Below are 25,761 nucleotides of genomic sequence, written 5' to 3' on the forward strand. Positions count from 1 at the left end.
GCATTCAGCAGGAGATGGGCGGGCTGGAGGGACGCGCTGGGCGGTGGCTGTGTATGAAGGTAGACGGAGCCTCTAGGTGCTAATGACGCCCACATAGCACCTAGAGGCTCATTAGCATATTTATAAAAGTTATTTTTTTAGCAAAACGGCTGCCCAATAAACAGTTATATTAGGATGGTTGGCCAGAGCAGACACTAGCGGATCGCTAGTGTCTGAGAGCTAATTATGTCATACGAAGTGATAGAAACCCTTTAATGTGTTAAAGGATAAACTGTCGTATATATATTTTTTTGGAGTATTGGATTGTGGTGATTAATAATCACCTTGGTGGCCCTATTTCAACTTTTCACTGTGTATTCAATTACCCCTTCATTCCACATTTTTGTTCCCTGTACTGCCCTACTTTTACCTGTGCTTAAAATAGGGTTGCTAGGCATGGTCCGTCTATCTGTTGATAGACAGAGCACGCAGCGTGCAGGCTCACATTACTGACAGCCAGGGACTGTAAGTAAATGATTAAAGCCAGGTCCTCCCCAGCAGCTGATAACAGTGCCTGGGCTGTGTGCACTTCTCCCTGTCCCTGCGCTTGGCAGACGCTCCCTCACTCAGTAGAGCTGGAGAATGCAGAGTTGAACCAGCGCAGACAAGGGAAGGGAGATCTGCCATCTGCTCAGTGTATAAATGAAAGCAACATGTGGTAAGAGGACCCCTTTGTGCTGCAGGAGATTAACCCTTTAGGGGGGAGGGCTCTGGTTACTGACACTTTTTACTGGCTAGTGAGGGCAGGCGGGATTAGCCTCAGGGTGAGGGCAGTGGCGGCCATCTTAACTAAATAGTGAAATTGCAGTTTTATGCAGACTGGTTGCTAAGGGCTGAATCTAATTAAATATGGGGTAAGTCAGTCTAATAGTAACTGATTCTGGAATATCATGTTATTAGTAACTACATATGAAAATTTAAATTAGGGTCTAAATGTGACAGTTATCCTTTAAAAGGCAGAAAAGTGTAATTATCTGAGATACTTTGACAATGGCCAAATTGTGAAGGCTAGATGACTGGGTCAGATCATCTATAAATTGGCAGGTCTTGCCATTTTTATCTAACTTTACACAAATTATTGGTTGGCTTACTGTGCACAAAAATGTTGGCTAAACCAAGCCCCCTCATCCAGCAGGAAAATCAAAATAAGTGAGTTTGTTGCAATGGATTATGGTGTTTGGTGCATTTGCTTAGCAAAAGGTCTAAAACCTGATAAGACATGCACCAGAAAAACACTACATTTTGGTGCATTTTACAACAAAGTCTAGACGCAATCACATTCGTAAATTCACACCAATGTAACCAAAATGGTACCAAACGGTTCTGTGTCAACTGGTTCCTACCAATAGTAGTGCTGGACAAAGATCAGCAAGCAGCAAATTACAAGTTGTTTCATACATAAATATTAAAGAGAGCCAACCTCCAAAATCAGTTTTAAAGTAACTATACTGCCATTCTCCTGAAGCATCTCTATCAGCTCTGAAATCTCAGAGGCGTTAAAAAATATGAAGGGGAGGCGCTATATGGCATAGCTATGTTGCACTAAAACGACTGCCCCCACTCACAGTGCACTGAAAACTGAAAATTCGGATAAAACTAAAAGTAGTATTTCTCAGGAATAAGGACCTGATTCTTCAAGGCACCTACCCTACATGGTGGTATGTTTTCTTTTAAACTAATTTTAGAGATGACAGTCTACCTAAAGTGCATAAACCATTTTAAACTGTAATCATTTTAAAATGGGTTCCTGTAACGAGATACTGCTGTTACAAAGGTGTTATAGTGCCTCCCTTAGATTTCCTCTTAGAACATCCACCTATTGTGCTTAATATTGGGGATCACACAAGCTCAGTCGATGCTCAGTGACAATGTCCGGATCCGAGGAGTGGACTTGCAACTTAAAGTGGCCCTGGAAAATACCTAAACGTGGTCTAAGCAAATTGACAGAAGGTGGGGTAACTCAGGAAGGCAGGCAGGCCAACACAAGTAGGCAGGGGTCAGCCATACCATCTGCAGTACAGCATGAAGCCTTAGATGTCTGCTTCCCTTTGTCATCTGTATAATGGCTTCAAGCCTAGTGGTCTGTTTCCTATGAGGGTGAACAGCAAGCAGGAAGCCATGGGCTCCTGTGCCACTGCAGTATTCAACTGTATCGCCATCCTGATAATGTGGTACAATTTAATTGAAGAGGGCAAAGGGGACATAAGTACCCGATCCTCCCTTCGTTAATTAACTCTGAGCGTCAGATGGGTACATACCCAATATGGGCTTAGGTGGCCCCCTGGGTATCAGCCAAATGGGAAATTTCCCTGTAGGGTCTATGGCGAGCCTGCCCCTGCCAGATCCCCTTGTACAAAGGGCATGGAGTGACGTCTTGTATAGCGCAGGCCAGCCATTAAGAATCAGAGGACGAGAAGCAATCTTCTCTCACAGCACACTAGGTGAATGTTCTGGGAAAGAAAAAGAACAGCAGGGGGCGCCATAACAATTTAGCCACAAGAACATTTTTAAATGATTTCAACTGAAAAATAAAAAAGTTCTTGATGAGCTAAAATAGAAAATTAATACTAAATCATGGGACAATCCTATTTATGAATACTAGCTATGCAAAATAAAGGTGCATAAAAGGACCAATGGAGGTAATGATGCATGGTCATAGAGACATTAAGCTTTGTGTAGGCCTCACTTTTCATCCAGCTCGCTCAGATGTTCATAGCTGAACAGATATGTTCTAACAGTAGGGAGCCAAATTAAAGCGCACATTTCTCGGAGAAGTCTCCACTTTGTGAGCTTCGCTTCCTGTCAGGAAGAGTTGCATTTCAATGCATAGCCCAATCAGCAGGGAGCTTGAAGAATTAAGTGCCAGTTGATATTACTTTGCTTTGTGTCAACCACCCTTGAGAATTACGTTCAAAGACTTCGCTAAGAGGTCAGCATGGTCTCATCCTTCTGACTAGACTGCGGAGCCACAGGGTGTGCTCCTTTTTTCTACGAATTTCACCTTAAAGACTTCTGTTTTTTGAACCCTAGTGTGCCGAAGTCGCCACAGGAAGCTTTGTATTTCAGAAAATGACTGGTTTATGCCTACATTATGATATCCCAACTCTTTAACATCTGTACCAAACAGCTTAGATTTCAGAAAGGTAAAGCTGTCTCTTCTCATTAAACCCAAGGCTTTAAAAGGCAGTTGAAATATGTTTTATGACGACGCGTCAAAACTATACAACATATACTACCATATACAGGCTTATGACCTTTGATTAAAAAGAAATAGGTGACACCCAAATACTATATATATTTATTATAGTTACTGCACATGCTAGCATTTATACATGTCTTTTGTCAAAAAACAAAGAAAAAAAGATTGGCGAATATAATTCATTTTTTTATTTTTTTTATTTTTTACTTTTAACGGGACCAAAAAAAACTCCAAAAAAAAAAACCTGAAACCTTCCAGCGTGGATCATGGAGTTCTTAATTCTTTCAATAAACAATCCAACAAAGAATGGAAAAAAAATAAAAATTGAAAATAATTAAAAAAAAGAGGGGCTTTGACCTCTCTGGACAGGTTTGTTTTAGTAACTACTTGCATTCCCCTATGTTGCGCTATTCGCTTATCTTCTAGAAGTTATGAATGAATTGCCTGCAATGAAGTTCCAGCTGGATGTTACCAGTTGGGGATGTGTCCCTGTCAGCACTAATGCATAATGTCAGACTGTGCAGGGACACACACCCAACTAGTAATACCCAATGGACCTTCACTGCAAACTGCTAGTATTACATGAAACCATAAATTAATGTCACAACAAAGTCATAAGAATAGATGCTTTAGAATTATTACATGGGGATTGCGAGTAGCTGGTATAACAAACATGCCAGGAGAGTTTACAGGTCCTCAAGTTCCATAAAGGTACAACCATATGGGGCAGATTTCAATTCTTATCTAATTGGCTGCAGATTTCACAATCTGCATTGCAAAGAATGATATCCACGGTGGAAATTCGCAGCATTAATTGACATGTGGCAGATTTCAAATCCACACTCCAATTGAAGCTGCAGATTTCTACACAGTGTGTAGAGTTTTGTTTCAATCTCCTCCACTTTGATAATACTGTAAAATGCTACTGATAGGCTGCACAGAAACCTGCAGCATATCTGTCCTGTGTGGATGTGGCCTTAAAAGGGTTTGCCAGTTTCCTATATCGATGGCCTATCCTCACGATTGGTCTTCAATATCAGATCAGCAGGGGCCCGATTGCTGGCACTCCCGCCAATCAGAACATTCTATTCACCTGCTCACCATCAACAACATCGGAACGGTGAGCAGGTGTAATTACAGCTCCGCTGTCTCCATTCACTTCAAAGGGAAGGAGCAGTTACACTATCTGGTCCTTCCCATTGAAGCATATGCGATGGAAGATCAGTAATTACACCTGCTAGCCGCTGTCAACGGCAAGCAGGTAAAGCGCTTTCTCTTCAAACAGCTGATCAGCGGGAATTTCGGGAGTCAGTGCCCGCCGATCTGATACTGATGACCTATCCATTAATATAGCAAACTTGACAACCCCTATAAAGTGACTGTCCGATTTCCGATACTGGTGACCTATCGTGGAAATAAAAACGGTAAAAAAATAATATAAATAAATAAATATGCGCAGGAATGTATATAATATAATGTAGAATGTGAACAGCAGTAATGCTTGAGTAGACATTATGCCAACAATGTCTAAACAAAAAGCATGCTGTAAATGACAAATGTCAACAAGCAAATGGATTCCAGTAATTGTATTGGGAGGTTTGGACTTCTTAAAGGTCACGTCAAAATCAAAGCAAAGCAATCTTCTCCTGATGATTCATCACTCCTTTTTACTCAATATGTTGTTTATGTGCAATCATACAGTAAATATTAAGAGACCTGCACAATTTGAAACGTTACTATCCATTTTCCAGACCTTTACATCATACTAAGGGTCCATTCACATGTCCGCAATTCTGTTCCACATTTTGCAGAACGGAATTGCGGACCCATTCATTTCTATTGGGCCACACTATGTGCTGTCCAGTTCCATATTTCCTGATCCGCACTTCCGGGTCCGCAACTCCGTTCGCCAAAAAAATAGAACATGTCCTATTCTTGTCCACAATTGCGGACAAGATTAGGCATTTTCTATTATAGTGCCGGCGATGTGCGGGCCGCAAAATCTCTTGGCCAGAGCGGAGAGTTGCCACAGAGAAACTCTTGCTCTGGAGGACCTGTCCTGCATAAGGCTACTTTCACACTAGTGTTTTTACTGGATACGGCTGGGTTCAGCAAAAACGCTTCCGTTACTGATAATACAACCATCTGCATCCTTTATGAATGGATCCGGTTGTATTATCTTTAACATCGCGAAGAAGGATCAGTTATGAACTCCTCCGCATTCCAGGACGGAAAGCAAACTACAACATGTTGCGGTTTGCTCTACGGTATGGGAACGCAACTAAACGGAACGGAATGCCTTTTGGAGCATTCCCTTCTGTTCAGTTCAGTTTTGTCCCCATTGACAGTGAATGGGGACAAAACTGAAGCTTTTTTTTCCTATTGAGCCCCCATGACGGATCTCAATACAGGAAAACTAAAACGCTAGTGTGAAAGTAGCCTAACACACATGCCCAAAAAAAACAACAAACATTGATTTAAATGGCCACCGTGTAATGCCTAGTTTACCCTGTAATGTCACTGCAGTGAAATTGAACACTTACTGCCATGTTTCTCCACAGATAAGAGCTAGGCTACTTTCACATCTGTGCTTTCCCTTTGTGCTATTGAGATCTGTCATACGCTCTCAATAGCAGGGGGAACGCTTATTTTTTGTCCCCATTCATTGTCAATGGGGACAAAACTGAACTGACTGAAATGGAACGCTCCAGAATGCATTCCGTTCGGTTGCATTCCAATCACGGACAGAAAAACGCTGCAAGCTGCGTTTTTCTGTCTGCGATGTGGTGCGGAGTAAGACGGATTCTGACACACAATGTAAGTCAATGGGGATGGATCAGTTTTCTCTGACCATAGAAAAAGGATCCATCCCTTATTGACTTTCAAAAAACGCTGGTGTGAAAGTAGCCTTAACTGCTTGGGAGTCCTTGCTGGAACACAATGATCAGCTTACTGCCAAGGAACCCTTAAAACAAATAAGGATTGTTCAAATCAGAGGACTCCTGGACTCCTTTAAAGGCTATGGACACCTTCAGGGCAATTTTTTTTTTTATTATTGCATTTTACTCATTCTGGGCTAAACTCAAATTTTCTGTTGGTCTTTATTGAAAACGTTCAGTGGGTTTAAAAGTTATATTTGTTAAAAATCAGTCAGCTTGCAGAGTATCATTTCTCAGCAAGCTGACGGCTCATGTGAAGCCTGATCTCCTGAAGCCATAAATACTCAGTTTGATAAAAGTTCAGCTATAATGGTGTAATGGTATAATGGTGTCAGATCAGAGATCAGGCTTCACATGAGCCATCAGCTGATGGGACTAAAAAGAGATAATCTGCAAACAGACGGATTTTTAACCACTGTAACTAAAAAACGGCTGAAAACTTCAGAAAGACCAAATGAAAAAGTTGAATTAGTCTTACCGGTAATTCCTTTTTCGCGAATCCTCCATGACGGCACCTTACTTGGAGATTATCCTCCTCCTCCAGCCAGGCAGGGACAGGAAGGTTCAAAAGGGCCCGCCTCCTCACTTATCTTCAGTGTCTTCTGGACTTGACAGGCCCTAAACTTACACACTCATTCGTGACCTTCACCAGTTATTTATCCATTCTCTGTTATACATATTAAATCTCATACATGTAACTCTAGACTAATTATTTAATTTTATAACTAGTCTTTTTTTTGGGGGGGGGGGGGGGGGGAATATAAGCGGTGCCGTCATGGAGGATTCGCGAAAAAGGAATTACCGGTAAGACTAATTCAACTTTTCCCCTCCCCTCCATGACGGCACCTTACTTGGAGAACTAACAGATTAGTCAATTAAGGAGGGACAACTGCTTGTAAAACTTTCCTACCGTAGGATAGGTCTCTTTTAGAATCAATATCTATCCTATAGTGTTTTACAAAGGTATGAGGATTCGACCAGGTTGCTGCCCTACAGATCTGATCCAAGGAAGCGGATGCTTCTTCCGCCCATGAAGTCGAAACTGCCCTTGTTGAATGAGCCTTGATATTTACCGGGGGTCGTTCCCCTATTGCTATGTAGGCTTCTGAGATAGCCGATTTTAACCAGCGTGAAATAGACGGTTTGGACGCTTTTAATCCTTTCCTACCCCCTAAGAATTGGACAAATAGGTTATTAGATTTTCTCCAGTCTTTAGTTTCTGATATATACTTCAGAACACACCTTCTGACATCCAAAGTGTGAAAAGCCTCTTCTTTTTTAGATCTGGGATTTTCACAGAATGAAGGAAGAACCACCTCCTCCATCCTATGGAACTCCGAGACAACCTTAGGTAGAAAGGAATTGTCGAACCTTAGAATTATTCTGTCGTCCCTGATCGTCATGAAGGGTTTTTTAACCGAGAAAGCCTGTATCTCATTAACCCTACGTGCAGAGGTAATGGCCACTAGAAATACTGTTTTAAGGGTCAGATATCGGATATTTGCTGACTCTAAGGGCTCAAAGGGGGGTTTAGTGAGACCGGAGAGGACAGAGTTTAAATCCCAAGGGGCGACCAGAGGTCTACTCCGGGGTCTGAGTCTGATGGTTCCCTTCATGAAGCGAATGATCCACGGACTAAGAGCTATTTTTTTGTCTAAATAGGCACTTAAAGCTGAAATTTGGACTCAGAGTGCTAGGTTTTAACCCTTTATTAAAACCTTCTTGAAGAAAATCTAGAATAGACAGAATACTCCCCACGGAGTTAGAAGTATTTTCTGAACACCAGGAAACATATCTATTCCAGATTTTGCAGTAAATTTTATTAGTGACATCTTTTTTACCGGCTAGCATGGTATTAATTACTCGGTCCAATAAACCCTTAGATTTTAAGACTGCCCTTTCAGGATCCAAGCAGAGAGATGCAGACTTTGCGTCTTTGGGTGGAAAACTGGCCCTTGACAGAGGAGGTCTTCCGACCAGGGTAGAATCCATGGATCCTTCTTGGACATCTTTGCCAGGAGAGGAAACCAGGATCTCCTCGGCCAGTTGGGAACAATTAGGATTACTTCGGCCCTCTCTTCTTTTATTTTCCTGAGAACCCTTGGAATCAGAGGCAGAGGTGGGAAACAGTATGCCAGTTGGAAATTCCAAGGAAGAGCTAGTGCATCTGTTCCTGCACTTCTCGGATCCCATGGATCTAGGGAAAAATAAGTTGGTAATTTTGCATTTATTTTGTTTGCAAAGAGGTCTATTTGGGGAAGACCCCACCTTTGTGTTAAGGTCTGGAAAATTTCCTCTTTTAAACTCCACTCCCCCGGATCTAATTTCCTGCGGCTGAAAAAATCCGCTTGGATGTTTTGCGTCCCTTTTAAAAAAAATCGCTGATAGGGAGAGGAGATTCTCCTCCGCCCACAAGAAAATCTTGTTGGCTAGGACTTGAAGTTGTTTGCTTTTTGTTCCTCCCTGGTGGTTTATATATGCAACCACCGTCTTGTTGTCGGACCTTATTTGTACGTTGGACCTCTTTAACTCTTCTGAGAAGTAACTCAGAGCCTCCCACACCCCCAGAAGTTCCCGGTGGTTTGATGAGTACCTCTTCTGGGATTGTGACCACTCCCCTTGGGCTGACACTGATTGGAGATGTGCTCCCCAGCCCCATAGACTGGCATCCGTGGTGAGGATCAACTGATCTCTCACTATCCAAGGAACTCCCCTCTGTAAATTTAAATTTGATTCCCACCATTTTAGTGAGGACCGAATGGGATCCGGAATTGTTATTAGACTGTCTAGAGAATCTTGTCTTCGGTTCCATATTTTTAACATGAACGTCTGAAGAGGACGGGAATGTATTTGCGCCCACTTCACTGCCGGGATACAAGCTGTAAAGGATCCCATCAGGGCCATCGTTTGTCTTATGGTGTGGGATCTTTGTTGCCTGAATTGTTTTACTTGGGATTGAATCTTTGTGATCTTTTCTGCTGGTAAAAAGCATTTTTGGCTCACAGAGTGTATGAGAATTCCCCCAAAAACTATTCTTTGTGTGGGAACTAAGTGGGACTTTTCCCGATTTAAAATCCAACCCAGTTGCTCCAGTCTGTCTATCGTTTTGGATAGATTGATCTCTAGGTCTTTCTGGGAGTCCCCCACTATTAAAAGGTCGTCCAGGTATGGGACTATCATTATTTTTTTCCTCCTCAGAGGGATTATTGCCTCTAGCATAATTTTTGTAAAAAGCCTGGGGGCAGTCGTTATCCCAAAGGGTAGAGCTTGAAACTGGAAATGTTTTAGATGCCCTTGGACCCATACCGCTATTCTCAAGAACGGTTGTGACCCTGGATGAATGGGTACGTGAAAATATGCATCTTTTAAATCTATGGATGCTAGAAACACCCCTTCTTGTAGAACTTTGACCGTGGTTCTTATAGATTCCATCCTGAATTTTTCGTACTTTATGGACCTGTTCAGGGCTTTCATATTTATGATGAGACGCATTTTCCCGTTTGTTTTTTTTTTACTAAAAACACCCTGGAATAACAGCCCAGACCGACTTGGTTCGTTGGTACCGGAACTAAGATGTTCATCTGAACTAGCAGTTCGATTTCTTGTTCCATGCAAAGCTGGAGATGTTCCGAGCTCTGAACTGGAGTCTGAACAAATAAAGAGGGGGGACTTTTGACAAAGGGAATACTGTATCCTTTGTGGAGGGTATTTAGTAACCAGTGGCTGCATGAGTATTTTTCCCAGCAATCCACAAATTTTCCCAGTCTTCCCCCCACTGGGGCTCTGGCGTCATTTCTTGGAAGATTCCTCGGAACGGGGAGAGAACATAAAACCCTTCCCTTTCTGTCTTCCTGATCTCCAGTTTTCCGTTTTACTCCTTTTATTTTGAAAACTAACCTTTTTTTGGGGATGAAAAAAGGGAGCTTTCCTCTTCTTTTTATCCTCTGGGAAGTTCTTTTTGGAATCAGAAGCTTTCTCTAGAATTTTATCTAAGTCCTGACCAAAGAGAATATTACCATAAAACGGGATGTTACATAGTTTTGCTTTGGAACCTGTGTCTCCGGACCAAGCTTTTAGCCAAAGTGCCCTTCTAGAGTTATTGGCTAAAGCCGTAGCTCTTGCAGCCAGCCTGACAGAATCCGCTGTTGTGTCTGACAAAAAATCTACGGCCTTTAATAAAAGAGGGAAGGAGTCTGCAAAGTTTTCGTATGGAGTATTGGATTTTAAGAGTACATCTAGTTGTTCCAACCAACTTTTTAGGGACCTAGCAACGGACGTGGCCGCGATATTGGGTTTAAACAAAGCCGCGACCGCATCCCAGGTTCTTTTAAGATTAGCATCCACTTTTTTGTCCATAGGATCACGCAATGATCCTGTATCTTCGAATGGCAAAGAAGAACCTTTAGCTAGTTTGGAGAGTGAAACATCAATTTTAGGGCAACTCAAGAACGGGGACAATTCTTCTTCGTCAAAAGGAAGCCTTTTCCTAATTGTTCGGGGTAGGAAAACCTTCCTGTCAGGATTTTTCCACTCCCTCAGGATAAGAGACTGCAGATTTTTGTGTACCGGAAATACCCTTTTCTTCTTAGTTTCTAATACTGAAAACATTCTATCCTGGGCGGACCTATGTACTTTTTCTTCCTTAATTTCCATGGTATCCCTGACCGCTTTCAATAGATCGTTTATATCGTCAGATGAAAATAGATAATTTTTAAAATCGCCATCGGAGTCAGAGTTGTTACTATCCTCATCACTATCTGAAGAGATATCAGAGGAGGATGAAGAGGTTTTTATGGGGGATTTTTTCCTGGGCTCCTGTTTTGATGTTGACGGAACGCTAGCGGCTGCAGAAAAATCTGAAAAAGCGGCTTTTATTTCCTGCTTAATCAGTCACTGCAATTCCTGTTTTAGGGATGGGACTTCTTCCCTAACAATGCTATCAATGCATTTTCCACACAGTTTTTTAGCGTAATTATCGGGGAGTTTGGTCGAACATACGCAACATCTAGGTATTTTAGATTTCGGCGATATTTTAGGTTTTACAGAGCTATCTTTGTCACTCTTCCATACAGAAAAAAAGGGAAAAGATGAGAAAGACTTAGTAACAGTGCAAGCAGCATTCGTAACTCACAACCTGGAGGTCACTCACAGCTACAGGTTGGTCCATAGATTCCGCCTGATCCATAAGTGCGGATATCTGAGGCTGCAGGAAACTTGCAAACTCTCTGGTCAGAGGCCGACATCCGACTTGACCAGGGCGCCAGTTTTTAAAACTACGTAGGCCGGAAGTCTCCCCAGGACCTCCGACGTCATCCGGCCCGGCAACTCTCCGGCTACCACAATTAGGCCCCCAGATGACGTCACCCGCCGGAGCCGAGAATCTCGGGCAGCAGGCAGCCTAGAAACCGGAAGTACTCCTTTGAGTGTCCGGTTGCCGCGGCTAGTCACTACGCGCTGGCGCGCGCGAGTTTTGAATATGGATAGGACCGCGGCAGGCTCCATGGGACGGCCTTACTTGCCCAAGGTAAGACCGTGGCTGGCACAATGCACCCGCTACTCCGCGACAGCTCCCGACCGGAGCACGAACGTAGTCCTATCTTCCGCCTGGCAGGGACAGGAAGACACTGAAGATAAGTGAGGAGGCGGGCCCTTTTGAACCTTCCTGTCCCTGCCTGGCTGGAGGAGGAGGATAATCTCCAAGTAAGGTGCCGTCATGGAGGGGAGGGGAAAATATATATTACGCCAAAACTAGTAAAATGCAATTGTAAAAAATGTCCCAAAGGTGTCTACGGACTTTGAATAAGAGTTTTCCCATGCACAACTAAGCAAATAATAATTTGGAGTATCAGGTTGTCAGAGCCAAAGAGATGCATGGTGCTACTTCTAGACTAAACATTCTACAAGGCTGAGAATCGTAAAGAGGTTGTCCATCTTTTATTAAGTGGTGGCCTAGCCTCCCAAATACCCGGAATCCTGGTTATCAGAAGTTTGTAGTGGACTGAGCTTGTTACTGCAGCGCTGCTTCCATTGAAGTCAGTGTGTCCATGGAATGAGATCTATAAAAATTCTATAAAAGATTGGGAACCAATTATCTACAGCGCAATCCAAAGATTGCAAGATGTGATCCATAACTGATCCCTTCCGTCACAGTATTGAGAACCCAGTAGTGATGCACTTAACCATGGGCACCTGACTATCACAGCTTTGGGGAGCCACCCAGAAGTAGTCAACACTGGGCATGTGTCTCCCAAGTCAGATTACCAGCTCATCAACATATACTAAAACACAAGCGTGTCTAGTAACAAATCCAGAAGCTCTAGTAACAAAAATACATCACGATCAACAGACACAAATCAATTTTATCATATAGTCAAGAAGAAAAAAAAAAAAAAAAAAAATCTACAAATTAACCAGCTAACAGTCTCTTAAAAACATCAAAGACCTTTCCATTTTATAGCTGGTGTCTGAAAAACCACCAAGTTCCAAATCCCCATTTAATAGTATTTTTTCCTCATTTAATTAATTACTTTGGACACGCGAGCCAGACACAATGATGTTCCCTTTCCCAACACATCCTATGCATTTCTGATAAATGGGAGAAGAATAGATGACCTGGCAGAAGGCTCACACAATAACATGTGATTTACAGGACATGAATGCAGCTACTGCAAGATTTATCTGACAGCCCCCTCCGATAGTGGCCTGCTGAGTATCCGATGGGATGATTTCTAGTCTGGAAAGTCTGCGACCTGGTAGCCATACACATTATTTATTTATTAGATGTTTTGGGTTGAAACCATTTTTAAATGATGCACTTCACAATGCATAGCCATAAATTCAGCTTTAAGCCTTGGAAAGGAGGTAGTGTTATTGGAATGTATGTCAACCTGAATTAGGATGAGCAAAACAACGCTTTTATCAAGTGGCCTTCAACGTGATGTGTATTGTTTCAGAAACTATATTCACGTCAAATAAACAAAAATCCTCAGCAGTAATATTACGTGAAATATTTCTTAAATCCTAAGTGGAACATAGCTGTCAAAACAAGGCTCGGGAAGAACAGTGCTCCGGAATAAAGAATCCTCTTAGGCTTCTGCTGTATTAAAATGTAAGAGGAAGCCCTTTACCACTAGAGCCCTTACATGCACATTCCCCAATAGTGTATCATCACTGGTAGGGTAAGGGTCCCTGCGTGCATGAAATTTACATAAAAAAACTCAAAGAAAAACTAACATAAAGCTGCACTATTTATTACGGTTCTGATGCTTTTTCTGCTGATTTGATGCGGGGTTTTGGGCATATCTCACCCTTTCATTGAAAAAAATATATATATGCAATAAGCACAACAAAAAAAAAAAACGGAACAATAATTGACATGCTGCAGATTTTAAAATTCGCACAGCAGGTCAATTTCCACACTTAAGAAAAAAAAAAATGCACATGCTTTTCGTGCAATCTTATACACTTTGCTGGAACCGTATTACATCGCAGTTTTTCCCAAGCAGGAAAATAACCTTACAATATAACGGATTAAAGAAACAAAACCACTGGATAATAATCAGATTCACACCAAAGGAGCTATATATATTTTTTTTTCCATGTACAGGGAACAAAGCAGACTTTTCTACAGATCAGCACTTGCCCATTCAAAACTTAAAGCTTTCATGTATTAAATAGTGAGAACCCATAAAAGTAATAGCAGTGAAGAGCAAAGGAAGAGCTAGCCAAAGTTTCTCATTCAACAAGAATTTATATTTTTTTAAAACACATTAAACACCAAATGGACAACACTGTGCATTGCTGAGCAGAGAGAAGGCCTCAGTGCTACTGCAAACACTTGTGTCTACTCAAATAGCTCATCTGTGGGGGTGTCTGACCCCCACTGATCAGTTAGTGATGACCTATAGGTCATCAGTAAAAAGACCTCGAAAAACCATTTTAGGGTCCATTCACACGTCCGTAGTGTATTGCGGATCCACAATACACCCGGCCGGCACCCCCATAGAACTGCCTATTCTTGTCGGCAATTGCGGACAAGAGTAGGACAAACTCTATTTTCTTGCAGAGCTGCGGAACGGAAGATCAGGGGCGCGCTCCGGAAATGCGGATGTGGACAGCACACTGTGTGCTGTCCGCATCCATTCCGTCCCCATAGAGAATGAATGGTTCTGCACCCGTTCCGCAAAATTGAGGAACGGATGCGGACCCATTTGCGGACGTGTGAATTGAACCTTACGTGAAGATTTTCTGGAGGGAAAAATCATGTAACAGGTTCAAAAAGCTGCTGATCCACAGTACTTCTAAATAGTGAGTACAACAGAAACGGACAGGTTCACATATATGAGCAGGTGTATTGAAGTACAGGAAAACCCTTTGAATATCATTCCATATTAAAAAAAAATTATAGGACCTGACGTCTCTGCTGTCAATCCATAATATCTCCTGCACAGTCTGATACTGGCAGCACTGACTGGATAGAGAATAGAGCCTGACTTAAGAAAGGCCTCATTGTGTTGGGCTGAAACATTGGGTTTGGGGTGAATAAAGCAGATCCACTAACCTTTCACCATATCTGGAGTGCTGCCTCATTCTTCTAATATATTATATATACAGTACAGACCAAAAGTTTGGACACACCTTCTCATTCAAAGAGTTTTCTTTATTTTCATGACTATGAAGGCATCAAAACTATGAATTAACACATGTGGAATTATATACATAACAAACAAGTGTGAAACAACTGAAAATATGTCATATTCTAGGTTCTTCAAAGTAGCCACCTTTTGCTTGGATTACTGCTTTGCACACTCTTGGCATTCTCTTGATGAGCTTCAAGAGGTAGTCCCCTGAAATGGTCTTCCAACAGTCTTGAAGGAGTTCCCAGAGATGCTTAGCACTTGTTGGCCCTTTTGCCTTCACTCTGCGGTCCAGCTCACCCCAAACCATCTCGATTGGGTTCAGGTCCGGTGACTGGAGGACCGGTCATCTGGCGCAGCACCCCATCACTCTCCTTCATGGTCAAATAGCCCTTACTTTCAAAGTTTTCCCAATTTTTCGGCTGACTGACTGACCTTCATTTCTTAAAGTAATGATGGCCACTCGTTTTTCTTTACTTTGCTGCTTTTTTCTTGCCATAATACAAATTCTAACAGTCTATTCAGTAGGACTATCAGCTGTGTATCCACCTGACTTCTCCTCAACACAACTGATGGTCCCAACCCCATTCATAAGTCAAGAAATCCCACTTATTAAACCTGACAGGGCACACCTGTGAAGTGAAAACCATTTCAGGGGACTACCTCTTGAAGCTCATCAAGAGAATGCCAAGAGTGTGCAAAGCAGTAATCAAAGCAAAAGGTGGCTACTTTGAAGAACCTAGAATATGACATATTTTCAGTTGTTTCACACTTGTTTGTTATGTATATAATTCCACATGTGTTAATTCATAGTTTTGATGCCTTCAGTGTGAATCTACAATTTTCATAGTCCTGAAAATAAAGAAAACTCTTTGAATGAGAAGGTGTGTCCAAAACTTTTGGTCTGTACTGTACAGTGGCGGAAATAATTATTTGACCCCTCACTGATTTTGTAAGTTTGTCCAATGACAAAGAAATGAAAAGTCTCAGAACAGTATCATTTCAATGGTAGGTTTATTGTAACAGTGGCAGATAGCACATCAAAAGGAAAATCGAAAAAATAACTTTAAATAAAAGATAGCAACTGATTTGCATTTCATTGAGTGAAATAAGTATTTGAACCCCTACCAACCATTAAGAGTTCTGGCTCCCACAGAGTGGTTAGACACTTCTACTCAATTAGTCACCCTCATTAAGGACACCTGTCTTAACTAGTCACCTGTATAAAAGACACCTGTCCACAGAATCAATCAATCAAGCAGACTCCAAACTCTCCAACATGGGAAAGACCAAAGAGCTGTCCAAGGATGTCAGAGACAAAATTGTAGACCTGCACAAGGCTGGAATGGGCTACAAAACCATTAGCAAGAAGCTGGGAGAGAAGGTGACAACTGTTGGTGCGATTGTTCGAAAATGGAAGGAGCACAAAATGACCATCAATCGACCTCGCTCTGGGGCTCCACGCAAGATCTCACCTCGTGGGGTGTCAATGGTTCTGAGAAAGGTGACAAAGCATCCTAGAACTACACGGGAGGAGTTAGTTAATGACCTCAAATTAGCAGGGACCACAGTCACCAAGAAAACCATTGGAAACACATTACACCGCAATGGATTAAAATCCTGCAGGGCTCGCAAGGTCCCCCTGCTCAGGAAGGCACATGTGCAGGCCCGTCTGAAGTTTGCCAATGAACACCTGAATGATTCAGAGAGTGACTGGGAGAAGGTGCTGTGGTCTGATGAGACCAAAATAGAGCTCTTTGGCATTAACTCAACTCGCTGTGTTTGGAGGAAGAAAAATGCTGCCTATGACCCCCAAAACACCGTCCCCACCGTCAAGCATGGGGGTGGAAACATTTTGCTTTGGGGGTGTTTTTCTGCTAAGGGCACAGGACAACTTATTCGCATAAACGGGAAAATGGACGGAGCCATGTATCGTGAAATCCTGAGCGACAACCTCCTTCCCTCTGCCAGGAAACTGAAAATGGGTCGTGGATGGGTGTTCCAGCACGACAATGACCCAAAACATACAGCAAAGGCAACAAAGGAGTGGCTCAAGAAGAAGCACATTAAGGTCATGGAGTGGCCTAGTCAGTCTCCGGACCTTAATCCAATCGAAAACCTATGGAGGGAGCTCAAGCTCAGAGTTGCACAGAGACAGCCTCGAAACCTTAGGGATTTAGAGATGATCTGCAAAGAGGAGTGGACCAACATTCCTCCTAAAATGTGCGCAAACTTGGTCATCAATTACAAGAAACGTTTGACCTCTGTGCTTGCAAACAAGGGTTTTTCCACCAAGTATTAAGTCTTTTTTTGTTAGAGGGTTCAAATACTTATTTCACTCAATGAAATGCAAATCAGTTGCTATCTTTTATTTAAAGTTATTTTTTCGATTTTCCTTTTGATGTGCTATCTGCCACTGTTACAATAAACCTACCATTGAAATGATACTGTTCTGAGACTTTTCATTTCTTTGTCATTGGACAAACTTACAAAATCAGTGAGGGGTCAAATAATTATTTCCGCCACTGTATATAGAACGAAAAATCGGACTGCACTCCAGATGAATCTTCAATGAAACAGTATGTTTTTATTCACCCATAAAGTGGCAAAGAGCAACGTTTCGGCTCATACATGAGCCTTTCTCAAGCTCTTTGCCACTTTATGGGTGAATAAAAACATACCGTTTCATTGAAGATTCATCTGGAGTGCAGTCCGATTTTTCATTCTATACAAGTGGGTAAGCACCTGTTGCCATACTTGGACATTGCACCCGCCTTTTTTTCCCTTACCTTTTTTTGGGTGGTGCTGTCTATGCTGTGTATAGGGTTCCCACCCCAATCGTATTAAAATAGAAATCACAGCAGTTGCGAAGATAACTTAAATTGCGTTTATTTTGTGATATATTAAAATGCGGTCACAATGTGTTAACGCGTTTTCGGCTACATTAGCCTTCATCAGACACTGTGCCGCGTAGTAGTGAAGTAGAAAGACACACTCTTGGAGTAAGGTGCTGTCAGCACCAGTGGTTCTGTGTGTGCTGACAGCACCTTACTCCAAGAGTGTGTCTTTCTACTTCACTACTACGCGGCACAGTGTCTGATGAAGGCCAATGTAGCCAAAAATGCGTTAACACATTGTGACCGCATTTCACTATATCACAAAATAAACGCAATTTAAAGAATCTTCGCAACTGCTGTGATTAGATAGATAGATAGATAGATAGATATATATATAGATATATATATTCACAATACATATATACATACATACATACATACCAGACCTTAATGGTTAAGACCACCATAAACACAAGTCAGTCTTCGTAGATTATTTAATTACGTTAAGATAACAGAGCTTATTCCTTCACTTCATCACATCCATAAGACATGACAAATGTGAAAAGTTTCGCACATTTGTACACGTTAACTTTGCAAAGCTACCATATAATTTACGTGATTAAAATCCAGTTTTTGACCTGATCTCTCGATCTTTGGCACTCAAACCCTTCCATCACTTTAAAAAAAATTAATTAGAAATTTAGCAGCCGAATATCACTTCCTACCTTATCTGAGCACACCCCTCCCAAAAAAGCAGAAAGCCAATCCATCAAAATCAAGCAGCCCCCTCCCAGTATCTGCAAGCCACTGAGCAGACGTTCAATTTCATATATCTCTAGGTTTCATACAGCCTAAAGACAGTTCACTTCTTAACAAAATGAATCACTTTGGTGACTGCCACTATGACCTCCTTGAATAAGGAAAATTGTAAGTGAAAAATGTAATTATCACACTACAACAAGCCAAAAGCATCTGGAGCCAATTCCAGGCCTATAGCTTTTATCATTCACACTTCCAAACTGCCAACTAGGAAAGCTTGATTAGAGAATTTCCCTTAAAGGAAACAACCAGTTACAATACAACTCTTCTATAATAATTGTTCCATCCGTGGCGTTTTTACAGGGGCATGCATGATAAACTGGTGCATTAAAAATGTCCTTGACTTTGCAGGCACCAAACGCACCAAAACTGCATCAGAAAAATAATGTAAAGCATGGCAGTGTCGCTGCCAACCAAGCAGTCTTGGGGTGAAGCCCCTATTTAAAACCCTAATCCATAGAGAGGTATGCTGCCTAACACTAGTGAACAGACAGCAGCTGAGCGCACATGGACAGGATGCATGATCATGCAGGTGATCCGGATGGAAGAAAACTATGGACTAGGGTTTTGTATGGCTTTTTCAAGGTTATGATGTGATTTTGCACGATGTATACCTCTGAATAAAGGGGTGATGAATTAAGGAAATTATAATGGTCCGTGAAATACAGTAGAAGCATTGGCTTTTTGTGGAGTGGTGGAACTTCATGATGTCCATGAACGACTGATGACCACGGCTGTTTATGTCAAGTTCCTATTTTTCACTTTTAAGGTCATTGCCATATTACCCTTATTTTAAATGAATGGAAGTCTTTTTGGAGATTAATACATCATGGGGGAGATTTATTAAGATGTGCGCTTCTGTTTCCTATACCAGTCTTGTTGCCCTGTGCGCTGGAGTGAAATGTGCCAGTTTCATCTCTGAAAGAGGCCCCATCTCTTCCCACTAATTCCTGCCTATTTTATTGTCACTTTTGAAAAGTAGTGAGTAGCACAAAAAAAAACAACAACACTAATTATAGAGAAAATATGGCATGCATCATAATAAAGACTCTCTCTCCCCCCCCCTTACACACTTAAAGGTGGTGGAAATGCTTTGATAAATGTGTCAAATATTAACATGCAATGCTTTAGTTTTGTACTGACCCAGAGTCATGCCTTACATTACAGTACAGAACTGGATTAATACATTTTGCAGGCCTCTGGGCAGAGATCTCGCAAGATTTCTTGGCTAGAATACAGTACCAGCCTTCATCTAAAAGTGCCACCGATCACCCGATGAATGAGCGAAACGCTTGTTCATCAGGAGATCATGTCGTTCGTGCTGGCACCACCAATCATGGCTTCTGGGCAGCAGATTGGGCTGCGTAAACAGTGATCTGCTGCCAAGAAACCATGCAGCTGAATGAGGTTGAGCGATTGCATTAGTGATCCCTCGACCTCATACTGTGAAGGAGATCTCTGCATGTAAATACAGCCGTCTCCTTCACTGAACGAACAGCCGACTGTCGGGAAGGAACGCTTCTTTCCTAACAATCGGCTGTAACATCGTGAGGAGTAAACTTGTCTTTAAATTGGATGGTGCCTGAGCATATTATATTGAAGTCTCCTTCCACAATATGATGGATGACACAGGGCCCATATAATACCGATATCTAAATAACACTGCCAGAAAGTTGCCTAAATAGTACCGCTCAATTAATAAAGAGGAAATAGAATAAAACTGCATGGTGTACAGCTGCCTTTCAACAGGTTTGGGCAATAAGTGTGGGATAGCAGGTGCAAGGTCTGTGTGTTCATCAGGGGCCCCTTTAGTACCAGATAGAACCTTTAGCTCTCATGAATGAATGTTAGCAGCATGAGACATTAATAACCAGTAATAAAGAACTGAACACTTTTGTTGGACTGAATTGTGAATAGAATGGCCATTATCTGACTGATGACAAGATGAAAAAAGTCCGGACATTTAAAGTAAAGCTGGTCATACACATAAGAGCACATTGGTCTAATGTGTATGTTGGTCTCCCAGACTCTCCCCCGACAGCAGATGACGGGAGAAGGATTTCAGCATCACCAATCCTTTGTTCTCCGGAGAGATAAGCACCATCAGAGGTGTTTGGCAGTGGCTTACTGGTCCCTTCTGATTGAAAACACATGCACGCTCATCCGGATCCCAGCATGTGTGTTTATTATAAGCAGACACGGCTAGCCTTAGGAATGCATCAGGCTAAACATGCTTTCCTTTTGGCCTTCAAATCTCAACCTACTACATTTGGAAGCTTTGATAAGTAATCCATTGTCACCAGAGAGACTGCTCTTTCTCTAGGAGATATGTCTTTGCATATTACTTTCCCCATGAAGCATTGCCATTAAGTCACTATACAGAGTCTCCTAAAGAAGGAGCAGTAACTCCCCTAAACTACATACAAGACATCTTACTCAGCCAGTCAGAATCCTAACTCGTACTGATGAGGGGCAAACACCTCAAAACAGGTGTCTGTGGATTGCTATATGGCTTGGCAATTTTTCATTGTCTGGTTCCAAGGCTTGTTAAAAAAAACTTCCAACAAGCAGCCCTCGCTAGACGGTTCTCTCTCTCTGGTCCGTGAAAATCCACATGTGTGAATGAGGCCTAAAAACGGGAGCTGCAAAAAAGCCACAGCTGCAGTGTATGAGCCTCGCCTTACTGCTGTTTTCCAATGTCATTTTAGTAATTTTTACTACTTATTCTGATCTAAGTAGCACCCATACTTATCTATGCCGCTGGTAAGTGACACACATTTCACCACTGTTTCAATAGTCAGGATACAAATGCCTTTATCCCTATGAAAGGCTACGCTGTGACCTGAGACTAGAATAATAAGCTCACTAGAAGTATAACCACTTCTTGATACTTTATTGTAAAATCCATTTGGTGTAATCTCCTGAAGTAATTGTTCTTATTGCACTTTATTGACAACGTGCATCATTGATTCTTCTCACCTTCTATGATTTCTTCATTTGTATTCATGAAATGTCTATCAGTTCAGTCTAAATAAATTTGGTGGCATACGCAGTAACAGGAACCAAATCGATGCAAGGAAACATTAATTTTGCATTATCCTTATCCACTGGGCAAGAAGGCCTTGCTAGCCGCTAATGAAGGTCAAAGGTTTGTCCGTGGGTCAGAACCCTTGACCTACAGACTGATACTCTTCTCATTAAAGAAAGGCTATTCTAACCCATCCAATGAGACAATTTACAAGCAAAATGATAGTAGAGGAACAGCTTATTTTTAAAAGATACTAGAACTCAATAAACCCATTTTCATTAATTATAGGGGAGAAAAAACAGAGGTCATTCAGGGTTTATCGCTCAGCTTCATGTACAGTTCTCCATTACAAATACAGTCCAGTGATAATGTGGAATATAACATTTATCATTGGAAATCCAGAAACAGGTTTTAGAAATAACACATTTTACCTAGAATAATCTATTGGGGGCACCCCTTGTATTATATATAATATTAATTTAGCTCATTCCTTCTCTGTCCTGACATCTGTCAGGGGTCAGTGGGGAGCTCCGCACATACAAACCTGCTATTCTCTGCATGTTTTGCCAATAATACACTAATGTGTATGGGGACCCTTATATGGGTTTTCCAAGACTTTAATACTGATAACTTATCCTCAGGATAGGTCATAAGTATCTGATCGGTGGGGACCCGCCGATCAGCTGTTTAAGAAGCTCACCATGCACAGCGCTATACATTGTATAGCAGCCTTGCTTGGTATTGAGCTCAGCCCCATTCACTTCTATAGGGCTCGGCTGCACCTAGGCCACGTGACCAATGAATGTGTTGTCACCGGCCTAGGAAAAGCTAAGAAGACTGCGGCACTACTGCGAGCACAGATGCCTTCTCAAACAGCTGATCGGCGGATCACCACGATCAGAGGATTGGTCATCAGTAGTCAAGTCTCGGAAAACCCCTTTAAGGAGCATCCTCAGAGGCACCTCTCAGTGTTGACTCTCCTCAGCCATCCACAATATCCCAATCATCATCTCTCTTTATTCCAGCTAATGACACCTCACCTTGTACAAAATAAACAGTGAAAAAATATAGAATTTCCAGCACCAGAGGACACTTTAAAATATTCCATTTATTTAGGCATCACATAAAATCCACAAGATTACCCACTGTACACGTCTGGAGGTGTACTGCCGAACAACCCTCATTTCGATAACCGCCATTTCTCCCGAGCCCCCAAACACGTGCAAACTGGCTGAGCGGACATGTGTTTTCAATGGGGGAAAAAGAATAGGGCGCTGACAGACACCTCCATCAACAACCTGTAGAAAACTACATAATAATGATAATACGTACCTGGGAGCACAGAAGCATGACCAACTCCACGACTGAGCTACTAGATTTCATGCACACCAGGCCTAAAAAAAACAAAAAAAACATTTACCATCAGAGAAGAAAGCATCAGTAAAATGACAAAGAGCGGATCAAATATTATATTTTATAAAAATGTTGTAGATGCAGAATATTATTATTATATTCTTCTAGCTTAGAGGGGTTTCTGGTACTGTATGCTACATATAACACAAAGACAACATTTAATATATGTCTAGGATGGGTGAAACGAAGAAAGCAAAGCTGTCACAATCCATTACAAGGAGCTCATCAACCCAAAAGGTCCAAGAATCTAATAAATCACATCCAAAAACTTACTGAGCCTGTCTGACCTTTTACAGAATATATACTCATTATACCTAACGGTGTAGTTTCCTTTAATGAAAGATAATTTTAGACAAAACACAAGCAGATCTGTTACCCAAATATGAAGTGCTATATAATGAATATTTTGCGGCTGGCACAAGGACCCATTCATTTCCACAGGTCTGCAAAAAAACGTGGACAGTCATTCGCGTGCTGTCCGCATTCATGCGGCTGTTCCACAAATGATAGAATGAGTTCTATTCTTGTTCGTTTTGTGAACACAAATAGGCAGTTCTATTAGGAAAAGCATGCTGCCAGTATCCAGGCGGAAAAGTAAATCTCAGACAACCCCATTTCTAAACTCGCTAGTTTCCCAAGTGTCGTTCCCTGCGGAGCTGCTCTGGTACTCCCTCCGCTGACTTCAGACAGCATTGGTGCTGTGCCTGGATACAACACGTGACTGCTGCAGCGGTCTACAGCTGAGGACAGTGATTGATCGAAGTGGTCACATACAGACTCGGGCCCGTGACAGTAGTCTGATGTGTACAGAGGTGTGCCTTTATTCGGCAACTCATCGTGGAAGCTAATCACTGTCCTCTGGTGTAGACCGCTGAGAAAAATGATTGGTTGCAGTGGTCACAATCCGTATCTAGGCACTTCACCTTTGACGTTTGAAAACGAAAAGTGGCGGAAGGACCAAATCAGCACATCAGAGAACGGCACTGAAGAAAAGGGTGTATATATGATTTATTTTTTATAAAAAAAACATTTAAAACATTGTAGGGGTTCTCCAAAATTTTTAATTATCTCGGACGCCCCCTTTAAGCATTTTTAATCAGCAATAATAACAACCTAAACCTATTCTGAAGTAATCCAAATACAATAACAATAAACAGAGACAAAGTCCCTCCTCAGGGAGGTGGCCAAGTTCATGTGCTCTTACAGAACCATAACTAGAATTACCGACAGGGTTCCCACCTCTGACTTCTCCTGGTAAACGTAGGGGAAATTATATCTTCCAATATAAGTCAAATGCATACATGCAACTGAACTAAAGTTCACAAAAGTAACACCCAAGACATGAAAAGGAACAGTCAGAGGCAAGTCCCTATGGAAAATCAATTAGTTCCCATGGTAGATAAGCCCTGGCAGACTCTTAAGGTGGCCATACACATAAGATTAAAGTTGGCCGGAATGGCAGATTTCAACTGTCATTTGAAAAACTAGCGCAAACTAATGTTTGCGATCTCCAATGACAGACTCTCGTCTGCAGAAAATGCAATCCGCCATGCTGGAAAACTTCGGCCATTCATCATCCGAAACTGCATGTTGATGACATTATAGACTGAATTCAGCCGATCACTTGACATTTGCTGAAGCACCAAGGAGTCTGTTTTAATAAAAAAAAAAAAAAAAAAACGTTACTCCCTGGTCGGGCAGTTTAGTTGGTGGGATCGTTCAAAGGAATGGCCGATCATCATCTCAAATTTATGGCCAGCTTTAGTCCCCATGCATGGTCAACCAAGCTTGTGTATTTATAGTGAAGTTCATAGCTGGCAGCAAATGCTTTAGCTACTGCAGGTACATGACCAGCACTGTGCACAGAAGATCCCTTAAGGATAGGGCTACATGGCATCACTGCTTGCCCAACAGCTGTCACGGCCAGGATAGTTGAGTAGCGGTGATCCCATAGAAATTAATAGGATCACAGCGACAGTTCCAAGAAATCTAGCCATGTTGGATTTCTTGCAACCAGTGTTTTCCGGTCCTATAATATTTATGGCCGACCCTTATGATAAGCTATCAGAATCTGATTAATGGTGGTCTCACACCCCATCAGTCAGCTGTTCTGCAGTAGATCTGGTGTTGGAAGTCAGAGCTGGAAGTACAAAGCTCCATCCAGTGTGCTGTGGATGGAGCTGGTTATTGCAGCACTGCTCCCAAATATTTCAATGGGAGCAGTGCTGTAGTAACCAGTTCTATTCAATACACACAATGGACGGCGCTGTAGTTCTGCCACCGAGCTACTAGAGGTGTGTGGTGTTGGACGCCAACCAAAAGGATATTGATGACCTATCCTGAAGATAACCCATCAACATAAAAAGGACGGGAAAAAAAACCTTTAACAATCTAAAAGAAAAGTGCAAAGACATTACAAAGTTCAGACCACGGAGCAGCATTAGAAAGCAGGTCGAAATGTCTGCGCGCCTAAATGATCAAAAATGAAGTGATTATATTATTTTCAGACCAGGGGTTACATTACAAACAAGGGCTGAAAACAACCGTTATATATAGGACATAGGTCATTTTGCGTGTTTCACTCATACAATAAGCAAGTCAACATTAACAGCGGCACAAAAGTAGAAACGACCCAGTGTGCGGACTAGCAAACAATACATAAAGACAGGAGGATAACCTAAAATATTCATACATAAAAAATGATCCACGGACATGTTATGGTTCCTTTTCACATCGCCTGAAGAAGTGTAAAACATATGTTGAGAGAATTCTTAATATCCACATGTTCATTATATATGCAGAGGAGGGAAATGGTTCATTGACCTTTGCTTTCTCCACCACCTTCCCTTTA

General features: G+C 41.9%; 1 protein-coding gene across 1 annotated transcript in view; it reads right to left on the reverse strand.

Annotated features, from left to right (window-relative positions):
• LRBA (LPS responsive beige-like anchor protein) overlaps nucleotides 1–25,761 on the reverse strand; it is a 640,201-nt gene that overhangs the window by 464,179 nt on the left and 150,261 nt on the right. Inside the window, exon 33 of the mRNA XM_040418535.1 lies at nucleotides 22,830–22,891. Coding sequence (XP_040274469.1) covers nucleotides 22,830–22,891 — 62 coding nt within the window. The remainder of the gene's footprint in view (nucleotides 1–22,829; nucleotides 22,892–25,761) is intronic.

The sequence above is a fragment of the Bufo bufo genome, chromosome 2 (genome assembly GCF_905171765.1).
Source record: "Bufo bufo chromosome 2, aBufBuf1.1, whole genome shotgun sequence".
In the NCBI taxonomy this organism is placed as follows: Eukaryota; Metazoa; Chordata; class Amphibia; order Anura; family Bufonidae; genus Bufo; species Bufo bufo.